Source organism: Centroberyx affinis, unplaced genomic scaffold (genome assembly GCF_046629955.1).
Source record: "Centroberyx affinis isolate AG114_WGS23_722 - 3 ecotype Tasmania unplaced genomic scaffold, CSIRO-AGI_Caff_v1 ptg001696l_1, whole genome shotgun sequence".
Classification (NCBI taxonomy): Eukaryota; Metazoa; Chordata; class Actinopteri; order Beryciformes; family Berycidae; genus Centroberyx; species Centroberyx affinis.
Genome location: NW_027280112.1, coordinates 239,626 through 264,830, shown reverse-complemented (window position 1 = coordinate 264,830; position 25,205 = coordinate 239,626). Strand labels below are relative to the sequence as shown.

Sequence of the window (25,205 nt, the reverse complement as noted above, 5' to 3'; positions counted from 1 at the left end):
TCATTCTGGGTTGAACTACTCCTTTAAACCCTATTTTATTCATTGGCCATTTTTCTTTCACTTTATCGCTCATATTTCATGCTTTTAACCATGAATTTCCCTTGCATCTTATTTTTTCTGTTGGTGTTCCATGGCCTGCCTGCTTTTTTTGTTGTTTTGCGACACCCAATTATGTAAAGCTCTTTGTTACAAACTGGTTTTGTGTGTTAAAGCAGTTAAAGTAGACTTGTCTTGACTTGACTAATGACCCACTTCATACGTGTGTTACCTCCTTCATGCAGGGGAACCTCTTCTCGGTCTCCAGTCTGGAGGGTGGGGGGACCTCCAGGCCGCCGAGGGGGTCCAGAGACAGAGCGTCCAGGAACAGGCTCTCCGTTGGGCCTTTCAGCCTCGCCGCGGCCCCTTGGTCCTCCAGCATGGCCTCGGAGTCGGAGTGGGAGCGCGTGGTGGGGACCGGGACGGGGCCGAGGATGGGGGTGGAGGAGCGTGGGGAGCGCGGCGACCGGGGGGAGCGAGGGGCGCTACAGGGGCTGTCCTGCGAGGAGAAGACCCCCCTGTGGCCTGAACCGGCGTCCTTGACGTCGATGCCCTCGCCTCTCCGGCTGCTCAGCTCCCTCTGAAGCTGTGTGGAAAGAGTCACACATACAGTGTGTGGTGATCAGTCAGAAAAGTCACTACTGCACATCCGTCTGGCGTTTAAAAAAATACACAAAATTGGTCTGATGAGGGCGCTTTAAAAGGTCAAAAATTTTAACACTGTGTTCTGCTGTTTAAAAACATTACACTGATACACGCTATAATTAAACGTCAAAATTTCTAACGGCCAACACCGTCAGTCTTATTGACACAAAATTTGTTACACATAGCTATTCTTAAAAATTACACAATTGGCCTAATGTGGGCACTGTAATTAAAGCTCAAAATTTCAAACTTTGAAAGGCCATAACTGCTACACCACCGGTCTGATTTTGATGAAATTTGCAGGGATGATGCATCTTGTTAATAATCGGTCCAAGGGATGCCTGTATCATTCATGGGTGACGACATGTTTACTTGTTTATGTTATAATTATTCCGGGTAGGCTTTTGCTGAATATGCGACACCCTGCTTAAGTTATACAACCGTCAAACTGCTCCAAAACAACCACAGCCTTCAACTGTCAGACACTGACAACTCTATTGGTGCAACTGGGGGTTAAGTGCAAAACATTATGCATTCACTGGATTTTCCTAGCCGGTCCGAGGATTTTCGACCGGTGACCTGTGTTTTATAGTACGCTGCAGCATCCCTGAATAATGCATCATCCCTGCATCCTGCTCCGTTTCCATCCAGTGATGCATCAGCAGTTTTTCAGCTGGTTAAAGTGAGCAGTATTCAGAGCCAGTTCCTGTTGTCTTTCCTGTCCCTGTGCTTCATGTATTAATATTCTCCCACTCGTCATATTAACCAATTCATGTTCCTACTTGCTGCCCTTAGCATTCCCACACAAGCAAGGTGAGGCCCTGCAGTTCGGCTAATTAAAGCTCATATAGGGCATCCATTATTCATTAATCCTCTATATTCATGATATGTTCCCTATGCAAGTCTAAATTACTGTACCAAACAACAGGGAGGATAATCATCTTGGCCAATTTCTCTCTCTCTCTTTCACTCTCTTTTGCTTTCTCTCTCTCATATCCACACACACACACACACACACACTGACTCACAAGCCCTGGCCTTGTGCCTTAAAAAATGAGGTGCGTTTGTTTGCTCTTGTTTTTATCTGTAAAGCACTTAGTGATGAACCTATTCTGTTCAAAGCGGTTTACAAATGAACTTAACTTGACTCTCCACCTCTCCATCTTATCTTTCTTTCTCACTTCTTTATCCTTTCGCCTCTTTTATCCCATCTCTTTTCTCTCTCTCCCTTATTCCAACTCTCTCTCTCCTCGTCTTTCTCCTTTCCTCTTTCTCAGAAAAGAAGAGAATACCCACACACTCTTCATCTTCTTTTCTGTATTCACCTTTACCACCCAGCACCTGCAAAATTATATGGATGTGCGTATGCTTTTTTTTAACTCTTTCTCTCTCACCCTCACCATCTTAATCTACCACTCTTTCTCTCCCTCTATACTTTCCATCTTCTTCTCTCCCTCTTACCTAACTTCTCATCTCTCTTACCCTTTCTATCTTCTCTCTCTCTCCTCTAGTCCTCACTCTCTTTCCATCTTCTCCTTGTTCTCTCTCTCACATTTTCATTTTTGCTCTCTCCATCTTCTCCTGTCTCTCTCCTCTTCCCCTCACTCTCTCTTTCCATCCTCTCCTCTCTTTTATCCTCTTCATCTCACCCTTCCTTACGTTATCAATCTTATCCTCTCTCTCTCTCTCAAATCAATTCAATGATCTTCACCCTTACCCTCTCCATCTTAACCTACCCCTCTTTCTCTCCCTCTGTACTTTCCATCTTCTTCTCTCCCTCTTACTTAACTTCTCATCTCTCTTTCTTCTCCTCTCTCTCCTCTTATCCTCACTCTCTCTCTTTCCATCTTCTCCTTGTTCTCTCTCTTACATCTCCCTCTTCTCCTATCTTTTATCCTCTCCATCTTTCTCTCTCTCTCTCTCTCTAATGAAATTCAGTGATCTTGATGCTTACCCTCTTCATCTCCTCTCTCTCTCTTTTACACTCTCCATCTTCTCCTCTCTCTCTTACCCTCTCCACCTCCTCTCTCTCTCTTACCCTCTCCACCTCCTCTCTCTCTCTCTCTTACCCTCTCCTCTCTCTCTCTTACCCTTTCCATCTCCCCTCTCTCTCTCTTACCCTCTCCATCTCCTCTCTCTCTCTTTTACACTCTCCATCTTCTCCTCTCTCTCTTACCCTCTCCACCTCCTCTCTCTCTCTTACCCTCTCCACCTCCTCTCTCTCTCTCTCTCTTACCCTCTCATCTCCTCTCTCTCTCTCTCTTACCCTTTCCATCTCCTCTCTCTCTCTTACCCTCTCCATCTCCTCTCTCTCTTTTACCCTCTCCATCTCCTCTCTCTCTCATTTACCCTCTCCATCTCCTCTCTCTTACCCTCTCCATCTCCTCTCTCTCTCTTTTACCCTCTCCATCTCCTCTCTCTCTCTCTTACCCTCTCCATCTCCTCTCTCTCTCTTTTACCCTCTCCATCTCCCCTCTCTCTCTCTTACCCTCTCCATCTCCTCTCTCCCTCTTACCCTCTCCATCTCCTCTCTCTCTCTTACCCTCTCCATCTCCTCTCTCTCTCTCTTACCCTCTCCATCTCCTTTTTCTCTCTCTCTTACCCTCTCCATCTCCTCTCTCTCTCTTACCCTCTCCATCTCCTCTCTCCCTCTCTCTCTTACCCTCTCCATCTTGCGGTGGAGCTCCCTCATGCTGCCGTCCCACTCCTGCCTCTCCCTGTCGAAGCGCTCCAGGAGCTCGGTCCTCTCGCGGCTCCACCTCTTCTCTCCGTGCTGCAGCTTCCAGCGGAGGTCCAGGGAGGCGCTGTGGCTCTCGGCCAGCAGGCGCCGGTGCTCCTCGCGCTCCTGCTTGAAGGCCCACTCCGGGTCTCCGTCCTCCCCGCCTTCGCCTCCCTGCGCCTCGCCTCTCACCTCGCCTCGCGCCTCCTCCTCCAGCTGGTAAAAAAAAAAAAAAACAGCAAAGACACGGTAATGTTGGGTTGGAGTGAGTGAGATTCATTATTAAGGTATATAGGATCAGTGACAAATGCAAAAGCAGTGCTCTTCGAAAACTACCAGTCAAAAGTTTGGACACACCTGATTGAATGTACTATGTTTTTCATTATCTTAAAGCCATTTTGATCTAAAGGCTTATGCTTAAATGCTTGAAATGTGTTTCTTAGACAAATATAAATAGTGAAGTTGATGCCTATGTATGAATTTCTTTCCAACGCCTTTGCCTTTCCATCAAGGCAAAGGGCGGCTGCTTTAAAGAATCTAAAATATTAGATAGTTTTGATTTGTTTAACACTTTTTTGGTCACTGCATGATTCCATTTGTGTTATTTCATAGTTTTGATGTCTTAACTATTATTCTAAAATGTGAAAAAAAAAAAGTTAAAATAAAGAAAAATGCATGTGTCCAAACTTTTGACTGGTAGTGTACATGTAGATAATCTGGGCCAGCATGTGTGAAAAAGATTACACTTAATTTTCACATGCAAAAAGAGCAAAGGAGGAAAACAAAGCAGCAGTAAACATGTCAAAATCCAGTCTGCAGTGTCAGAGATATCCTGTGTAATGGATGAACAAACAAACAAACAAATACCAAACAGAAGGAGACTGATCCATATTTCTCAGCAAATTTCATTGTGGGGAACAAAAATCACAGAGTGATTTAAAAATTGGGCTTGTAAAACCATCTCATATCAAAAGAAACACATTAAAAAAACTCAAGAGGACAAATGAAAATGCTTGTACACAATTACAAATACAAACAGTGATAACTTGAGCGGAGAGCACAAATTTACATTTCAAAATTAGTATTTGTAAGAATTTGTGATCCTTGATTTCTGCAGTTGCCAAGGACACACAGTAGTAACTTTTGAGGGGGAATTGCACTCTCAAATTTGTATTTCACACCACGCGCTCATGTGGGGAGCCGAGAGTTCAGATGTACTGCGGAAATCTTCAAAGCTGCCGAGCGAGAGAGGGAATCCACTCTGGAAGCTTTTCCTTTCCTGGCAGAACAGAGCTTTGTAATCTACAGACGGGCTTTGATCCGGCAACATAAAGGTACAAAGCAGAGTGTGCAACACCAATCTGGCTCCGGAGCTCCCATTCACAGCTGCCTTCAAAACATGAGTTTACATAATTCTCATTCACATGATTATAAATATTTGCTTAGTGTACTTTTAAAGTGGGTTTAAAAACTGTCTAATTACATACTTGAGTGGGAAATGTGTGCAGTAATAGCTGGTGACTGAATGTTAGAGAGCGAAGATGCAGCTCATTATAAATATAGACAGTTATTTAGGAAGCTTCACATGCTGCCAGGACCAAAAAAGAGCATGGCGAGGTTGCCTGATTTAACAAGTGAGTGTCTGACATTCAAAAATCAATCACTATTTATATCCATAAGATGAATATGCAGGTTAGGATCAAATCAAGAGTTTCTAAAAGCGTAATTATTATCACCTATGAGAAAAACTGGCTTTATTGGCCTTTTTTTAAGTCTTGTTTTAAAAAAAAATAAGCACAGTGGAGCATGCAAGAACTCTGTTTTGTATTATCAGAGGGACCTAACTAAATTGGACTCGACAGCAGCCCTACAGCGACCTCTGCACTGTGGAAGGATATGAACCATATAAACACTGCACAGATTAAGAACATTAGCAGAGATGGCAAACTGAGTTGAAAAAAATAATCTTCCTCCTAAACTCCTCTTAATCTGGTCCGAATGCTGTAGCTTGCTGTATATCAGATGGCGCTGAGAACGGACATTGCACAGACACTGTGAGTTTCGAATCGTACCTACGAACATAGTGGCCAAGACACGACAGATCCAATATCCTCAAGTTGATTGTAATCTTGTTGTAAGGCTCCATATCCTAAATGTGCTCTGCATCTCAAAAGAGAAGAGAACCTAGTCCAAATGCTGAAGCTTATATCAGACACAGTGGAGAACAGATGACGCTGTTATAGGAGTCTAGTCTCTACCATGATTGCCATCTGCACCTACCAACACACTCGTCAAAACACCATAGATTCAAAATCCACAAATTCACCGCAATCCCTCTCTGGTTTCTCCACAGTCTCCTTTCCTAAAAGTACACCACTTCTCACTACAAACTTAGTACTTGGTGTTTTTTCTCCCATTAAATTAGAGAGAAAAACAGCCGTGTTTTTAGCTTCATGACAATGCATTTTTGTCTTTTTCCAGAGGGGTTTGTAAGGGTTTCATAAGTCCCTGAGGTTGGAGAATTTGAACTGAAAACATGAAAATCACCAAAACTGGAGTTACGAGGTCTTCACACGACAACAGCAACATGCTACTTAGAATTAGGGTTAGGCCGATATATTGGTCAGCTGACATATTGGGCCGATATTGGGCTATTATTAAATATTGTCCAGTCATGTCGTCCACCGCCGATACGATGGAGGTTCCTCCCTGACCACAGCTGCATGAAAACAGTCAGTAAAACCTGCAATCAATTTTTATTTGCTTTGCAAATTTTTGTTTTTCATTTAATAATGTGCTTCATAATTCATTTTTAATTTAAAGGCCTAATGTATCCCAGAGTTCCCCTATTACTGAATAGGTGGGGCGGGTCATTCTGTGTTAAAGAGCTTCTAACACTAAAAGAATTGAATTATTCTGGGTTTCAGTGGAGAGTTTTAGTGTCAGACTAGTGACAAAAATAAAATTCTGGGGAAACACTTAATATTTGTAATTTTTGGAGCATATAATGGTCAAATTTAAAGATTTTGCATATTGCCAGAGGAATCAGCTAAGCTTCAGCACAAAAATATCGGTATCGGCCTTCAAATACTCATATCGGTTAAACCCTAGTCAGAATGTCTCTTCTTCTGCCAGTGAATTCAAACCTAGATCTTCAAAGTATTTCTACGCCAATTAAGAATGAAAAAAGAGTGCACTTTAATAGCTGTCTTCAGTTTAATAAGCAATGCTTAGAAGCACATCCAACAAACAGGCAAAAATGTTGATTTAATTACTTTGCACAATGATATTATATAATGCTATAATGTAGTGCCAAGCAAGTGATTCATCATTTTCGCCTAATTGGAGGATGTGTTATGTTTTTGATTTCATTGTTGGGAGAGGACTATGGATCAATCTCTGTTTGTGTGTCTGTCACATGCGATATCTCAGACACCGCTGACTGGATTATGGCAGAATTTGGGGAAATTATGCATCTCACTGCTGCATTCTGGCATTTTCAAAACTACACTGATTGGCCCAGGGGGGGCGCTACAATAACAGGTGACATATTTGTTACGGATTGGCCCAGCACAGGACCGCATCACTTGTGGCGGAGGCAACATGTTTACTGTTGTCTTGTTGCTCTCTGGGTGCACCTTTGTATTTCTATCCCATATTGTGTCCTGTCCCTTTAAGACGGACACTGTGAAGCCATCTGTACCTGGGTGACCTGGCACTTCATCTCTGCCCACTTGACCTCCCAGGCGGCTTTGTCATTGGCGTAGGACTGCTGGAGCTGGCAGCGCCGCGCCTCCTCCTCCCTCAGCTCCCCGCGAAACTCCTCCAGCAGCGTCCGCAGGGCCTGCAGCATCCGACGGTTCTCCCCAATCTGCATGGAAGGGATTCGGCAAAAACATACATTTGGAACAGGTTAATCAAACACACACACACACACACACACACACACACACACACAGCAAGTTCATGGAGTTCTTTCCTTTCCTTTCCTCTCACTCGTATCCTCTCTCTCCTTTCCTTTCTCTCTCTTGACTTGTACCTCTGAAAGAATTAATCTATAAATAAATAAATGGATGAATAGATGGAGGGTTGCACTCAAAAATCCTAAATTACTGTTGAATCAATAAATTCAACATCCCCCAGGATCCTCTCAGTAACGCAGTAATTAAAGCTTCAGCAATGATGCAAGGGAATTTTCATGCTGCGCACTCAAGAGAACCTGTTAGGCAAATACAATGCTGTGTTATTTTAGCCTAATTAGGTGGCATGGTGCATGGGGGTTGCCACATAGGACAACACCATGAAAATTTAGGCACAGTGAAGTAATGGAATTGGGATTATAAAGGCTTCAAGCGACATGAGCAATAAGAGTCATGGAGTCACGGCAGCCTGTGTTTCCTGAACTGCCTCCTGAAACAGTGTGGAGAGCTGTTGGCCTCTGCTGGTCCTGTGGAGAGTCTCCAGGCCTTGGCAGGAGGCGGTGAAACAAAAAAAAGGGCTTCTGTGTGTAAAACATCACCTACAGCTATCATTACAGCGCTGCTGGCTCTGCCGGGTTCACACGGAACGAGATACGAGCTCGAGTGCTGAGAGGGCAGAGTGAGTCAAATCAAAGCATAATCAAGAAAGAGGTGATACCCTCAAGTGAAGCATATGTAAGAAAGGCACCGGGTTTATTGCATGTTTTACTGTTTTATTTTTAAGAGGGCAGATATGACCACAGTAGACCTTAATCCCACAGCGGCCGAAATTCACACACTCTACTAGAGCTGCAACGATTAATCGATTAGTTGTCAACTATTAAATTAATCACCAACTGTTTTGATAATGGATTAATCGGTTTGAGTAATTTTTTAAGAAAAATAAGTCAAAATTCTCTGATTCCAGCTTCTTAAATGTGAATATTTTCTGGTTTCTTTACTTCTCTATGACAGTAAACTGAATATCTTTGGGTTGTGGACAAAACAAGACATTTGAGGACGTCATCTTGGGCTTTGGGAAACACTGATCGACATTTCTTAGTTGCAGCGCTACACTCTACCTGGAACAGTAAGTAGAGCCTAGCGATGCCCTACTGTTGTGTATTAAGCTGCATATCAGATTCCCCACTGAAAAATGTGTTAGAAATGAATGGATCTCATGAATCCGTAAGAATATAGGGTCACATTCTAAGGTAGGCTAATATATTTGAGCCATTATAGCTAGCTACCGGGATCTAGCCTATAGATAGGTAGTGGCTAACTAATAAAAACTAACTTTGTGCTAAATTCCAGCAGTTGTTATAGTTATTGTTCCTGAGATTGCTGCTAATTTGATACTGTTTAGTCTATCTGAAGTCCTCAGTTATGTGTATATAAGTATAGTTTTATAGCCTATGTATTCCAATCTTCTGAGTAGAGTCCCGTCCCTATCCCGAGTGTGACGTATACACACCTGTCTGCTGCAATGGCTACTTTTTAATACCTAGTCATTGACTAGTTTGTTATACATGGGGCTTAGTCGTCCTGGCTCAGAAGCACTTCAATAGTATCAGACAATGTGGGTACCAGGGAATGAACCAGCCACCCTTTGATTACTAGGTGGCATCCCAACCAACCTGCTAACCTACATTCAAGTCATAACTGAGTACTTCCAATGGGACCTAATGGGAGTGTTTCTCACACAGAGCTGCTTAACATAACATACTGTTATCTCATTCTGGCTGTAAGAATTATCATCCGTGCTCGCTCTGCTCTGCTGTAGTAGACGATGTGCAAATGCTTACTAGGGCAAGTTTGCATTTCCCCTCTCATGCATAAAGCTTAATATAGTCTACTGGGCACGCTTGTTAAAATGGTCATGGTCAAATTGCTATGGGAGTAAAGGAAAGACGTCAGATCACTGTACAAACCATTTTTATCAAGTTGTGGTAAAATCAGAACACAAGACAAACTGCAGCACTTAGGGCTTCTTAATAATGCATTAACCCCAGAATGCTTATATGCTTTCTTTACGCTCACAAAACCAGAGAGGCAAAGTGGATCACATAGAGCTGCTCAAAGTAGAACAAACCACACAGTGAATTTCCTCCTCTGAAACATTCAGCAGTCCAGACAATTAACACTGTACAGTGCAGCCGTCAGAAAACACAGCTCCTTTTGTTTGCGTCACATTTCACTGAGATTGCATGGTTTTGTGTGAACAATATGCATAAAACTGGTGCACCCATAATAATTACTGTCTCTATCTAGATATCTAGGTTGCAATTCTCATTTGCATACCGTACCAAACAGCGGTAATGAATGGTTGCCAAAAACTAGTTTTCCCCTCAATGAGAGTAAAAAACATTTGAAAACTGCTTTAATTGGAAAATTAATGAGAAAACAATTTAAGTCATAGCTAGATGTTCAAACATATTCACCACACCTGATTTACTAATAGCATATATAAGCAAATGTAAGGTAGCTATCATAATAGTGCTGTTGCGTAAAAAATATTTTAACTCCAATTTTGGTGACTTGGATATTTTTTACTTGAATTGAAGGTTCCCTTGTTCCTTAAATGGTAGAACAAGCCTCATGGCCATGTGATCCATGAAACTCATTCAAGCCCCACAATAAAAATGTAGGAAAAAAAATGTGTCTGTCAATCTAAAAATAAGAATAAAATAAATTCCAAAAAGTAGACATCGGCTGTCCAAAGACCTCCATTGGAGCTGCAGGGCTTTCCTATTGGATGGTGATGATTCAGTCAAAGCCGAATGGATGAAGTGTAAATGGCGGCGTACCTGTCTCTGATGCTGCAGTCGTTCAGGCGATGGCAGCGGCATGACAGGACCAGGATCTGGGACTTCCCCCGGGGTTTGTGGCGTACACAGCCGGTCTTCTCTCTCCTGCTCCCCCTCTGCCTGCTCCATTATCACCCCCAACTCTGGGATGCCCTCCAACTTCTCAAGCTGGAACAGATACAGACATTGAATGCCATATTTTAATTTATTTACTCATTCATTTTCTTTACTCGCTTATTCCTGTTCAGGGTCACGGGGACTGGAGTCTATCCCAGCATACACTGAATGAATGGCAGAAGGCAGGGAAACACCCTGGACAGGTTGCCAGTCTAGCCCAATTAACCGGACTATCAATCCATCCTGCAATGCTGCATACTTCTTTGTGGGAAGGATGCACATGATTAGGTTGCCTCTCCTTCCCCTCAAAGTAGTGAAGGATTAGAAGTGAAGTGCTGCAAGATGAGTCACTTGTCTGCTGCCATTTGCTACCATCTTATTCCTGAAGATAGACTCAAACCTCAACGTGACGTGCCTGGGTGGCTCTCCAGGCTACAGAGAATACCATGTATTCACGACATTGAGGGTTTTAAGGCACATGACCTTTATTACATGTCACCCACTTTAAGGTTCTTTCTCAAAATGCACTGTTGTGTGTTCTTGTGTCCTTCATGTTGTGTTTGTATGATTTACTTGCCAACCAAGGATGCATCGGATGGTGACTTGGCTAACGAGAACGAATTGGCCCGAAAAGCCCCAAGATTCATTGCAAGAACACGTCACATCGAACAGCACTATATAGTACAGAGACGGTTGAAACAGCTGGGAAACTGAAGATCTGTGTGTCTTAACTGATCGTGCCACGTCAAGCACACAACCCATCTCAAACTGTAAGGATGCTTCTCTGTGCTCATGTTTTTGAGAAGTTTGTTCTCTCCAAGACAACTCGGGGAGAACGTTGTCCACAAGAACACAAGTATCGACATGGCGTTCTTGGATTTAATAAACACCTTAAATGTATCACTCTCCACCATGCTATCCAATAAATAAATACCTTAAAAAAGAGTGAAGAGAAAGATAGGGAGAGAGAATATGTGATCCAGTGATGAAATACCTAAAATGTGTCTTCTGTGTCCTAATCTCCAAAAAAAGATGGATTCAACTGTTCAAGTGTCAGACTCACCTCCGGGTGAGCCGTCTCGTCCCCGGCGTCGGCCCTGCGGCCGAGCCTCCAGTGCATGAGGATCCACCTGAGCTTCATGTAGAAGATGATGGTGTTGTGCCTGAAGAGCCGGACCTCCTGCTGCAGCATAGCTCTCTCCTGGATCCAGGGAGCCTCGTGGCTCTGCAGCCCCTGCAGCTCCAGACTGCCCCGCCGGGCCTCCAAACGCAAACGCTCCTCTTCCTGTTGGGGAGAAAGTGGATAAACATTCTGTATAAAAGGTTTCATTTTAAAACGGCATACCCTAACCCTGTTTTGTTGTATTTTGTGATGTGTGCCCCATTAAATTTCTTCTGCAATTTTGGATATGCTGCTCTCTTTTTTTTTTTTTTTTTTGAGTAGTCGTATTGGATTTGATGTTTTTTTGGCTCCCACTGTGAGAGGAATGTTACCTGATGTTCACTGATCAATATTTCAAAAATACAACTGATTAAATCATGAAAAATGTTACTATTATGTAAGAAAATGATAACTAATAATGTCAATAAGACTTTTTGTGTAATTTAAAGAATAAAGATCATGACCAGGGTTTAGCTTTCATTTTAACAAAAAATACTCCCCTACATACTATTAAAATAAATAAAGGCTACCTCTGTATATCAACAATATGTTGTTGGTAAGAGATCAACTTTGAAGTCATTTTTCTCAGCTTCACTGCTCAAGCTATTACTGCTCTTTGGATTTGTAGGGCAGAATAAATTGAGTTTTACTTTCATGCCAGGAATCATTTTGTCATGTTTTTCATCTTGTTGGATATCTTGTTTTGAAGTAAAACTCCATACATCATGACAAGTCGGCTTGCTACAGGCACAAGGAGGGGTTGTGGGGATATTGCATGTAGCAGACCAGAGACAGTAACACGGAAATTTCAGTCAACATCTCAGTCTGCTCAAAATTCAATTATGGATACTTTAAGCATCTACATAGTGCATATTGCATATTGGATTGGATTGTGTGTACTGAGTAGAATATCTTGTTTCTTACTTTGTGCATTGTGTTTGTTTGTGTGTCTTCTCTTTGATGTATTTATGTTGTACACCAACTCACCACCGCTCTCCTAGTACATGTAAATGCACCTGGCAATTAGACTGATTTTGGACCTAATTCTATTCATTTCTGTGTATTTTGCTATGTCTGCTGTCTAATTCCATGTTAATGAAAGCGTACAAAAGACACTCTCATGATCTGAAGACATTTCTGACCTTGCTGTAACTGACTGTGTACTGTACCTGGGGTAGAGAACCGAGCGCCTCCCGGTCCTCCGGTGCCGCTCTCAGCCTTCGCTCATGATCCAGACGAAACTGGATGTCAGAAGCAGTCGAGTCCCGGAGCTGAACCCACAACACCACAGCACACAGTTACTTCCACAGCTCTTTGGATTATGTAAATCATCATATTGATATCTGGCTGTCGTCGTGTTTTAAATATATAATTGAAAGTAAATCATTCGAACTTTCTGTATGAGCTGGCAGATTATATTTGTTCGCTTTTATTGGCCCTCCTCAAATTCCAGTGCAAAACAAAATTCACAGAGCGAGACTGAAAAACCTACATCACAAATGAGATCTGACCTCCTCACAAGGAGAAATCCATTACAACGTATTCTGCAAAGACTCAGGGAATGATTATGATTTGGTACTGCACTAATTATTTCTACACCCTGCAACATCAAAGCTTTTTGATCAAACCACACACGGTATAATCCATGATTCACACGCTGCCTTTTCTGAATTACCAATAGTTAGTTTAGGCTTCACAGAACAGTGAATGCAGAGCTGTGGAGAGAAAAATGATACTGTCATCGTATATATTGTACATTGGAACAGTGAATGTACTTTACCGACACTGACACTGACAAAACATCATATAAAGAGTTTAGTTTAAAAAAAGTAGCCACTATTTGAAAACAGTCCCACCTACTCTTGAAAAATGGCATGAAAATAAAACTCACCATTGAATATTACTGAAGTTATTAGTAATCTTGAGCCTGCTATTTACAAAATAGTGACATTTTACTGGATGTAATCATTTGTGTTTTATTAAACCTTCAGCAAGGTATGAGTTCCCAAAATAGACATATGGCCTTATGGAAATTAACTTTTTATATTCAAATTTATTTTTTGCTGAATACTGCAATTGTGATATGAATTGGATACAAGTAGATAGAGTTTTTTTCTATTTCATTTCTTCTTCTGCAGGTCAAAAAAATGCTCACAGGGAAATGAGATGCTAATGCTTATGGTTTGAATGTAATGACAGTCTCCAACAGATTACATCTCTCGACCATCTTTCCCTCTAAAAAAAAAAAAAAAAAAAAGCGTAGGCTCTTGCGATCTGGAAATTGCAGCGGTCAGTAATACCATTTCATTTGATTTTTTTTTTCCTGTGCAGCTCTTACTGTACTCTCCAACAGTAAGTGGAGCTGCTCAGTGTGTACCGACCCAGGATCGCCTCTCTGTCAGCCCCAATGTCAAATGCAAATCACATAGGCCTACAGTACAGTGCTAATCCTGCCATATCCAAGCTGCTTTCCCATTCATTCATTTCACCTCACAGATTACATTGCAGCAGAAAGCACAGGGGGAAAAAAAACAAAAAAAAATCCATCCAAATGTGCCATAACTGTAACTGTAACAGTTATGTGCCACATCACCTCTGCCAGTATTCTGTATTATATAACAGCGGGCGATTTCTCTATGAAGACGAGCATGAGGCAGCGATCATGAATCACAGCGTCCTGCCTGTTTACTAAACAGCAGAGTCATTGATGGATCTGACAGAGATACAGTGCGATCTGATATTATCACTCTGGCCTTTTTGCTCACTGTCTTTTAATTTCCTCAGCGTTTGCGAGACACTTCTGTGTAAAAATGCACTCGTACATGCGTTTGATTTGCTGAGTAAAGTCATGACAGTAGAGCCGAGAACACTGTGTGCAGACTCAGGCTTGATACGCTGTGTGCATACATAAGCAGAACGAGTCATGTCAATATAGCTGTGCGTGGCTGCTGTCTCACGCTGTTTTAGAGGGCAACGCACTGTACGTCCAACCAGCGGACTAAGCTGGCTCTAGAAATTAGCATAAGATCAATAGATTTACGTTACAGTGCTAGAAATGGCTCGGATTTTGCTCTGAGCATTTACTGCTCCATTTTCAGAATTAGGATGCAAACAGACTAACCCCACTGAAGTTTGAAGTACTTACGAAGTCTACTTTCTGCTTATCGTTTCGAAGGAGTAAAACGTCACAAAAATGTCCAGTGGCAAATGGTTAGAAAAAGAATTAGAAAGCAATAAGAAAATGCCAAATCAAAAGGATTTGAAAATAAACATCAGTGGCTGTGGGAGTGGATATTTAGTGTGAGAAACAAGGAAGTAGAACGAGTGAATGAAGTGAATTCTTGTTCAGCATCAAAAAGTGACTGTGGCTGGAGTGTCACTAGACATGCCGGACTGAGTGGCCTTCTCATTATAACATTTTATTTCAATTTGGTCCAAATCCAAACAGGCCAAATCTACAGTGCAGTATAATCATAAAAACACCTTATATATTTTGGAGGTGAGATGTTTTTTTTGAGGTTTGTTTCCCTCTAACCTGTATAATTTGCAGGATTTATTTTCAAATGCATATATATGCATGTAAATAAACTCACTGTACTTCAGGAAATAAATCAGTAATCATAATGCATTTTTCCCTCCTGTTTCTATGTTTAAGCATTTTATATATGCAAGAAAATTAACTATAAAGCATAACTACAGCCATTTTCGAACTGCACCTTATTTTCACAGTATTTTCCATCATTATTTCCGATCAATTCTAACAAAAATCTTGCGGCAGAAAGCACAGGCACTTCATTATAGAGCTCCTTCGTGCGCCGCTGTCCAATACAGTCCTACAGGGCAAATAGACATTCCAAAAATCAATCCCAGAAGCATCCAAAGCATGTATTTTTCAACATATTGACACTGTATTAAGATGTATACATTTAATTTTCAGTTTATCTATGACATGACAACTTTCACTATTTATTTTGCACTAACTTTACACAGCGGCACATGAAGACAGGCAGCCACAGCCGGCGGGCAAAGAGTAAACCAGAAAGAGCTTCAGCAATGACCAAAGTAGCATCAAAACTGTACGAGAAAGGCATGACATACATACATCTTTTTAGTGACATGTCTCATTACAGAGCGAGTAATCAATGTGTTGAAAAAAGACATGCTTTGGGTAGATTTGGGGTTGATTTTTGGAGCGTCCATTAGCCCTAAGGACTGTATTTGAAAGCCGTGCACCCAGGCAAGCAAGATGTGAGCAGCTCTATAGTGAAGCATCTGACCAGATTTTGGTCAGAATCAATTGGCATGATGGAAAATGATTGGAAAATAGGGTCCAGGTCAAAAATGGCCGAAGTCAGAAAGCCTCTGTTTGGGGCCGGTGGTGGAGCCAGTGTCAACTCGGTCCCACAGGTGGAAGGGAGATGGAGGAGGGAGGAGGCACTGACCTCTGCTCTTAAAGCCAGGGGCCTGTGGTACCTAGTGAGTCCCGCGGCTCCCCTGCTCTGGGCCGGGCCCCCACCCTGGCTCTGGCTCTGGGGCTCCACGCCTCGCTCCTGTCCTAGACGCCACTCCAGCTCATCCCTCTGACCGGACTGTGAGTGACGTGGGGTGGGGTAGGGTGGGGCAGGGGTGTGTAGAGGGTTGGTGAAAGGAGTTAGGGGGTTATGGGAAGGGTGGGGAGGGCAGGGGTGGGAGGTGAGAGTCACAAGGGTGGCAGGAGAGGGGTAGAAGGGCGTGGATGGTGGTGATGGTGGTGAAGTGTTGGAGGAGGGGTGCGTGAGGTGGATTGTGGACAAACAGACAGAAGACAACAAAGGGGGAGGGGGGGGACGAGGAAAGAAAGCGGGCGGGAAAAAAAACAAACAAAAACCAAAAAATGGGTAAAGAATATAAGCAGAGGGGGGGAAAATCAACTAAGAGACTACACAGCGTGGAGAAGAACGAACGGACTAGAGTACGAAGAAAAGCGCAAAGAGAAAGACCAACTTAAAGACGACGGCGTATGAGAGAGATGAGAAGAGAACGAGAATGAGGATGAACAAAATCATGGGCTGAAACATCTGGCGGGAACACAAAGAGGAACAAAGAGAGGGTCGGGGGGAAAAAAGAATGCAAAACACTTGTTATGAAGCGCATGCAATGAGGGATACATGAGTCCAAACCAACAGCTGAGAGATAACCACGGCAAACTGCAGAGCGACAACTAGCACGCTAATACTTTTTAACACATGCCGTGCACAGCCGTGCATGTCGTAGAAGCAGTAAGCTTGGACCTTAACCCGTATAAATACTATGCAGAACATTGTTTTCAAACATTACAGCATTTAAAATACACTGGAGGCATTTGAGGCTTTGATCTAAAGCTTCAAGATGGCGCCATGCTAGTCGCCTCCCTTTGCAGCAGTAGTCACATTTTTCTGTAACATAGTGAGGATTCTTCCTAACCAGTAGGAACTCTGTATTATCATCTTCAATCATCTTTTTTTAATTTATTGCATTTGTGTCTATATCCTACTCTTTGATGCTGCAATGACCCAATTTCTGCTCCGGAATCTATTAAATTCATCTTGCATATCTTAAAACTGCAGGATTCTACAACTTTGTTAATCTTCATCAATTCTTGATAGACCAAGGCCTTATTGCATGAGAGAGCGTCAGCTGTTAGTACAGCGGTTAGCCTAGAGTAAGCCCCATCCACCCAGCTCCACCCAGACTAACCAGGGAGTCCTACAGGCAGAGGGGTAAAGCACAAACAAGTCATTGGATAGAATGAATATGGAGGCAGCTTCAATCTACTATATCTACAAAGCACAGCAGGTTGTGAGAAACGTTTGAAGAGCTGTTTATTTTTTTCTATCCAACAGTCTGACTCATTAAAAAAGACATCCAAGATGTTGTCTGCCCAATCATGCAGCAAGGAGATAATGAACTTGTTGTGGAAGAGCACGCGGTATGTTGACATGTTGACTTATACGAAGCGGCAAGTCGAATATAACAAGGACAGAAAGCAGGATGCCAGCCAGCAAGGTTCTTCCACAGGCAACTCACGCAGAGCCATGTAACTCTGGTTTAGGCGCTATGTTATTGAACAGAGGTTATTTTAGACAGTGCACACATTTTTATGGTTCGTCTCCTTGGCAACACCATGGAGTAACCCATCCCACGTATGTGTGTGTGTGTGCGTGGTGATATGTTGGGCAAACATAATAGCTACACCATTTGTTATGTGTCATAATGAGTCATACAAATGATGTAGCGGGGCTATATGGAGAATTATATTTACTATACTTCAGCATGCAACAGTCCACTATGGCAAGAAAAGCTTTAAATCAAGCCAAATGGAAGAAGCTGCCTGAACCCCCCCTTTGTACTCGCTCCATTCCTCCCAAGCACCCTTCCAAGCACCCTTCCAAGCACCCTCCCAAGCACCCTCCCTTGGCCCTGGCTGACTTGAAGCAGGGCAGCTGCAGACAGTGAGTGCAGGGAGAAGGAGGCAGGCAGGGCTGCTGGCTATGAGGGTGTGCATGGAGATGCAGATGTGAATGTGGGAGCAGCAGGAAGCGATGGTGGTGGTGAGTCGGGTGGGGCGGGGGTGGGGGGGGGGAGTTGGTGGTGGTGCCAGTGTGGTTGAGCTGGGTGGCTCCTGGTGGGGCAGGGGGCTGCTGTGTCACCCTGTGGTGGCACTGGAGGTCTGATGGTCTATAGAGTCTCTCACCATATTTTATCAATCCGTGTTCACCTGGGGATTTTAAATTTAATGAGATTTCCGCTGATGGGGAAAGCATGGCTGTGGATAGTATGTGTTCTGGATGCGGCTTCCTCTGCTGAAGATGTACAGCACTGCCACTGACTTTAATTACGACTGATTTTTTTCACGCGCTGCTGACTTAGGATCTCATTTAGTGGCCTTAAAATGGTCTACTAATGACTGCTCACTCGGAGGCATTTAAATCAAACCTAAATGAATTACAACACTTAGAAACACACCCGTGGGTTTTCTAATGGTTATATATCTGGATTCTGCCCACTGCTTTACATGACACTGCAGACTAACACATTTTTGCCTACTGCTGTTTTAAAGTCATGAAGCCATCTGGCGTGATATTTTCATGACTTCAGCCTTTCTCTACTGCCCTTTTCTTTCTGTGACATGGTATCACAACCAGGTGGGGCGCTTTTGAGGCTGAATGCTAATCAATATTACAATGCATGCTTTTAAAAGAACCTCTTTTTGCAACGGTCATGAGAAAAGCCTAGATTATTGACTTTTTTTTTCCCATCACGGCTAACTGCCATACTGGCTGGCAGGCCTTCTCCCTTATTGATTTTTTTCTTCTTTTTTTTTTTTGCAAAAGAACGAAGCAGCCAGAGAAAGGTAATGTCTAGATGTAGCAGGTGGTGTCAGCCTACAAACAGTATGGGACCTGTAGGTCACACAAAGTCTATCTATGGGACTTACCTGGAAGTCCGTCACCAGGTCCCTTCCCAAGGTGCCAATGGGCGAGTCGCGGGACATGGAGGTGACCGTGGACAGGAAGCTGCTGGACTCGGTGAGGTTGGGCATGGGTGACAGATCGTCCGTCCTGTCTCTCAGCCCCTCCCCCAGGTGGTCCACCTTCTCCATGAAGATGTGCAGCTCGGTGCGGAAGGCCTTCATACGAGTGTTGATGGTATCGAGGACTTGGGTGTCCGGTTTGGATCCAGACTCTGCCCCTCCCTCCAGACTTTCTCCTGTGGTGACCAGCAGCCTGCCCTCAAAGATCAGACTGTCGGTGTCCGTGATCAGCCGGTCCACCGTCTTCCCCAGCCTTTCCGCCTCGCGTTTCACATTTGAGAACGACTCGCGGTCTTCTCTCCTGCGATTGGCCAGTTCGGTGGCGCTGAGCTCGCTGCCGTCCGAAGGTTTGATGCTTCCGAACCCTGAGGTGGTCGCCGTTTTCTCAAACAGGTCTTCCGAGTCGCTCTCGCCCCCAACAGGCCCCTCCCTCTTGGGGTGGAGGAGGAGGAGTCGCCCCGCTTCCTCTTCCTCGGAAGCTTCTCGGCGGCCCGCGTCGCTCTCTGCGTCGCTGTCCCGCGGGCTGCCGGTGCGCAGGCCCAGATGGGCAGCCAGGTCGCAGCGCTGGACGTTGGACATGAGGACGCGGTTCTCGTACTGCAGCTTCATCACCTTGCCGCTCAGCTCGTTGATCTGCATCCTGGCTGCTTTCAGCTCCTCCATCATCATCCCGCCGCTGGAGCCGTTACCGTTCCCCCCGTTGCCGTGCTTAAACACCCCGCCCTCGCCGCCCTCCTCCCCCGCGAGCCCGGAGCTGCTGCTGGGGCCGAACTTGAAGCGGTTGAGCTCGGAGGTCAGCTGCTTGTTGTGGTCCTCGATCTCTGAGATGGAGCGGCGCAGCAGCTCAGCCTCCTCCTCAACAAACTGGAGGTGGCGCCGCAGCTCGCTGGCCGACTCCAGCGCGTCGCCGCCGTACGGTGAGGAGGGCATGCTGGAGAAGGGTTCGCGGCCGAAACAGTCTCTCTCATACTGACAGCGGATGTCTTCGTTTTCCGCCCGCAGGCTACGGTTCTCCACCTCCAGCTCAACAATCTTCCTGCCCAGGATGTTAGCCTCCTCCTCCACCAGTTTGAGGCGTAACCGCAGCTCGGCCTCCCGCGTGCTGTGCGGACCCCCGCCAGAGCACTCGGCAAGCGGCAGGGGACTGTCCACGTCCCCGTAAACTGACTTGTACTTCTGCAGCTCCTGCTCCAGTTCATCTTTCTCCCGGCCAAGCTTTGCCATCTTCTTCCTCATCAGGGTGGACTCTTCCTTGGCAAACTGGAGCTGGCACCTGAGGTCTGCACTGTCCTCCTAGAGAAGAGAAGGGAGGGTAAGAGGAGAGAGGAGGAGGAGAAAAGGGAGGTTAGATGCAATGAAAACCTCTTAGTAAACCATTTACGTCTATAACATAACTTACCATACTGAATGCAGAAGAGAGGGAAACACAAAAAAAGGGTAATTTAACAAAAATCTCTTACCTGACTCATGGACTTCTTGTCCTTGAATGTTTCCCTGCTTCCTCGTCTCCTCAGTGCAGTCTGTGAAAGAACATAAGAGAAGAAGGATGTGAAAAATGTATGCAAAACAACACAAACAACACTTATCCAATCTTGAAACATTCAGCTGACGTTCGGCGGCATCGCTGTTTGAGGGAGAGGGGAAATTACACAGCTCTACATTACAGCACACTGATGAGTGCAATAAAAAGGGCATTGTGAATTCAATAATGAAGATCTACGCACTTTTAAGACGCTTATTGATATTCCCATACATCATGATGCCGGTGCTTATGCAGACATGCGCAATGACTGATGATGACAGTGATAATGATGGTGGCGCGTAACACCCAATGTAGAGGAGTTAAGGCGTTCACCAACATGTGCACTAACTCCCCTGATGCGAAGCAGGCGCTGCATGATGGGAGACTATGAAAGGCAAAGAGGGACATTAATCTATGTGGAAGTCTTACATAACATTTCCACCATCGGGTCAAAGCTAAGTCTAATAAGGAAGTATTTACTCTAATGCAGATTGCAGATCACGTGACATAATTACGGCCCGATTCATGCACATGTAGCCATCGTAATAGCCTGTATCAAAGGCTAACATCTGGTTACGATGCCAGTGTTCCTGCGGGGGGTGTGTGTGTGTGTGTGTGTGTGTGTGTGTGTGTGGGAGGGGGGTGTATCCCAGGGAATGAAGCTGGATGGTAAATGTATTTGTGGTCATTTGTATTGTCAGTTCTGACAATAACGCTCCAGTTTCAATTCGGAAAAAACTTCAGAATGTCTTCAGATGAATGGGACGTTTTGGCGTGGCTTTGGTTGTATAATGCGCCCGGGTGCATTAGATCCCATTCAGAGCTCAGTGTGACAGACTTCTTATCCCGGCTCAGATTCGGCAACACACAGCGTTTCCACAACACTCTGGGGAAACATCTGCCTGTCCGATGGGGAAATCTGTCCTGTGGCTAATACTGGGCACCGCACGCAAAGCCTGGATCAAATGGGGCCTTCTGCACGCCAGCTTAGAGCCTTACTGACATAATAAAATCATTCATTTTTAGCAAATCTGTCCGCTTTCTTGCAGCAGGGGCTATAGTTTCACAGGACAGGGGCAAGATACACAAGCACTTGAGAGAGAGGAAGGGAGAGAGGGTGGAGATAAAGAGAGAGAGAGAGTGGAGAGAAAGAGACAGAGAAAGAGAGAGAAGGGGAAGCAATCCCACTCTATTAATGCAGAGTGCAGAGCTTTCAAGTGTGAACCTTTTTTCCAGGAACAGATTGCTGCCCTGGCAGTGTTATTTAAAGGTTCTTATGATCATTTAAGCTACAGGCCAGGCCCCTTTCTAGGAAATATAACCTGCTGATATTTCCAATCTCAATATTGCAATCAAATTTCTATGTACTCCGATGTCAAACATGACAACCACAAATTGCTTGTTATTACCCAGGTTCAACCATCAACTGATAAATTCACCCCAACACATGCCAGTGAAGATCGATGTCAGTGAAGAATGCATATTATTCATCAGTGTTTCAATTATTGCTGTTTTTAGGAAACAATGTGCCAACCTCTCTCATTTTTTTTTTTTTTTTTTACAAAAAGAGAACTCTTCACAGTAGAAGGTCTGGCGCCAACCAAAATAGAGCGGTGGGCCAGTTTGAATCATTCATGGCCAGACAGATGGAAAGTGTGAGGGTGAACCCGTTTTGCCCGGAGCAGGGACGGACCTTGACTCAGTCCCTGGCTCTGCGACAAGGAGGGAGCGCCCACTTAGAAACGGCACCAAAACATGACTGTAACCAGACAGAGGGCAGAGACAGATACACACAGAGACACAGGGCAAGAGGGAAAAACAGGGGGGAAGAAAACAGCTATTTGGTGTTTTTTGGTAAACTGTGTCATGAAATCTGCAATATTGTTGTTTTTTTATTTTAATGACATCTTTGGTGCTAAGCGCTCATTGCTGTGGTGTTTCTGCACTGCACTTCCCACAGATCACCTGTCAGTCAAACTTTCAATACTGTGACTTCTTCTTTTTCCTTGGATTTTCTGTTGATGGAGTTTGAGTTTCTGTAGGTGGCTACAGCTCTCTTCTTTGTCTGTTCAGACATGGTGGCTATCGCTGCTCATGCTAACTGCTCAGTTCTTCTTCTATTTATTCCAAACAAACCGCTGTTGCTGCTGGAAACCGAAAACACATCATTTCCTGTGTATCAGAGGATTTTTTCCCAGGAAAAACCTACCAAACTCTCTGTGTTTAGAAGAGGCTTTCAGGAACTGGATAGAGGTTGACTCACTATTGTGTTACATCAGTCAGCGATAGAGAGTAGCAAAATAGACATTTATTAATATGAAAATGTTGTGAATTATTACTTTCACATAGTTGGATCTCCACTGTGAGTAAACTGTAAAATACTTCAGAACTAATGAGAATTAATAACATTGTAATGCAAACAAAACAGACTGATAACATTTTCACCTGTGTGAATCTAAAGCTCATTTATTCTTGCCTATTTACTGCACTGTAAAGAAAGCTTGTTTCACTGCCTGGAATAACAGTTACACGTGAAATGTAACCCTAACCTCTGGTAATCTGAGGACAGCTTTCTTTTCTGTTATTCAAAACATGTTCTGCACTAATGCCTCTATTATATTATAATTGCTCTAATACGTCTTTCATCAATGTGTTCTTGAGAAAACGTTGAAGTTCTGACACACAGAAGTGTTTCAAGCCTTTCTGCCTGCCCTCCTGTTGCCTCTGCAGTCTTGTCTGAAGTTACTGCGTCTGATCCAAAGCTCAACCTCTGTTAAAGGGAATAATCTAATGAGTTGAATGCAGATAGGCTGATGAGTAAATGGCGGTTTCTTGATCAGCGATCAGTGAGAAGATTGCTCATCACTGGTATGAAAGGAAGCTTGAACAAAACAGCCTGTCAGAAAGACACCTAAGTGATATTCCCTAGATGTCTCAATGTGTGCGTGAGTGTGTATATGTCTGCGTGTGTGTGTGTCTATGTTGTGTTTGACCTAATTACAGCACTAACTTTCTCTCTTGCTGGCTCCCCTCCCAGGAAACTTAACACATTGGTTGAACCCCAAATTTTACCTGTCAAAAGGATTTTTAGAAGTCCCAAACAATAGCTGGTTTCCTGCCAAAATGGCCGGAAGCAAAGAAAAACTTTACCTGGAAGACGAACTTTAGCTGGAAGACAAACTTTACCTGGCAAACTGCACCTCTCCTTATCTTTTCCTGAGGCCGCCTCAACTACAACGCCTCTATTCAGAGTAGAGTCATGTAATTACGTACGCCACTTCAGCCTCAGGAGCTGTATCTATGCTCCACAAGGCTCAGAACTTATTCCATGCATTTCCATCCTACTGCCTACTATCTTGTGGTATTTTCACTCCATTTCACTGCAGGACTCTCCAGCACTGTACGACTGCAACCTACTGCATGTAATATACTATAGTCTATAGTGCTGACCTGCACTGGATGACATTAGTCACTTTGTGAGTTGTCAGCATGTTCCTGTACCAGTGTCACCAAGACAAATCCCTGTACATTTATTGTACTAAAGTGATTCTGATTCTGAATTAAAACAAATACGGACTGGTCTCAAATAGATAAATCCAGTGGTTCTCAAAGTGGGGTCCGGGGACCCCCAGGGGTCCTTGAGGGGGTTCCAGGGGGTCCCCAGCAGAAAGGGGAATAATTTATTTTCACTATAATTCCATCCATAAGTAACACAATGACAGAATGTATGACTATTTTGGTCATGGATTTCATACACTTTCTGTAATAAATCATCTAAAAGCAAAAATCTTATCAGATGGGGGACCCTGGGACAAAATCTTATCAAATGGGGGTCCGTGGTCTAATTTGTGTCAGTTTAGGGGTCCTTGACGTGAAAAAGTTTGAGAACCACTGGATAAGTCTATCAAACTAAACACCATTATTGTAAATTGTAAATGTGACAGTATATGTATAGCCATCCTCAGGCAAATTGCATTTCAGACATCACGGAGAAACATTTTATTAACATCATCAAGATCATCAAGACTCTCTTTAATTTAATTTAATATTAATCTTTTATTACTGTTTTAATCTTCCAATCTTCTTTAATCCAACTGACACTCCTGCTGTAACGACCCAATTTCCCCTCGAGGATCAATAAAGTTCATCTTATATTATTAGCTGTTTTGGCACTGTTTTAGTCCAGTCGGTGATCTAGAAGAGGGTAAATGCAACTACACTCAGTCACCAAACTTTTAAAAGATGAGATGGGATTCAAGGCCAAAATCTTCATGATATAAAGTCACAGCGTACGTTATAGTAAGGAGTTCAGACTGATTTAAGCCACATTAATATTCTATTCCGGAAAATAAAACATCAAGTCACACTATTCTGAAAATATAGCTGTCTTTATTTGGTGATGACAGACTGCATGTCATGGTTTACCTGCTTATTTATTTACCACTACTTCACTACACCCGGTCCCCCAGCCTGCCCCCCCCCCCCCCCCCCCCTCCCCTAGCCTCCCAGTCTGGCCTGAGCTCTGTGTCTGTGTCGGTATCTCCAGCACCAGTCGTGGTTTAATTCCCGGCCCTGGTGACAGAGCTAATCTCTCCGGGGAGACTGCGGATTAGAAAGCATCTTGTACAAAGCTCCTCAGAACCCCAGACCGCCACTACCAGGGATCCCTGCTTACTGTATATGGAA

The 25,205-nt window shown here is 43.8% G+C and overlaps 1 protein-coding gene across 2 annotated transcripts in view; it reads right to left on the bottom strand.

The window, feature by feature from the left end:
- LOC139651647 (microtubule cross-linking factor 1) overlaps positions 1–25,205 on the bottom strand; it is a 58,142-nt gene that overhangs the window by 10,391 nt on the left and 22,546 nt on the right. The window contains exons 3-11 of one of the 2 annotated variants that reach the window (XM_071528649.1): positions 20,458–20,517; positions 18,902–20,290; positions 15,888–16,034; positions 12,615–12,716; positions 11,347–11,568; positions 10,167–10,334; positions 7,104–7,271; positions 3,344–3,616; positions 269–622 (exon numbers count right to left, since the gene is read on the bottom strand). In XM_071528649.1, the coding sequence (XP_071384750.1) occupies positions 269–622; positions 3,344–3,616; positions 7,104–7,271; positions 10,167–10,334; positions 11,347–11,568; positions 12,615–12,716; positions 15,888–16,034; positions 18,902–20,290; positions 20,458–20,517 (2,883 nt within the window). The remainder of the gene's footprint in view (positions 1–268; positions 623–3,343; positions 3,617–7,103; positions 7,272–10,166; positions 10,335–11,346; positions 11,569–12,614; positions 12,717–15,887; positions 16,035–18,901; positions 20,291–20,457; positions 20,518–25,205) is intronic. The other variant, XM_071528650.1, reaches the window with a different exon arrangement.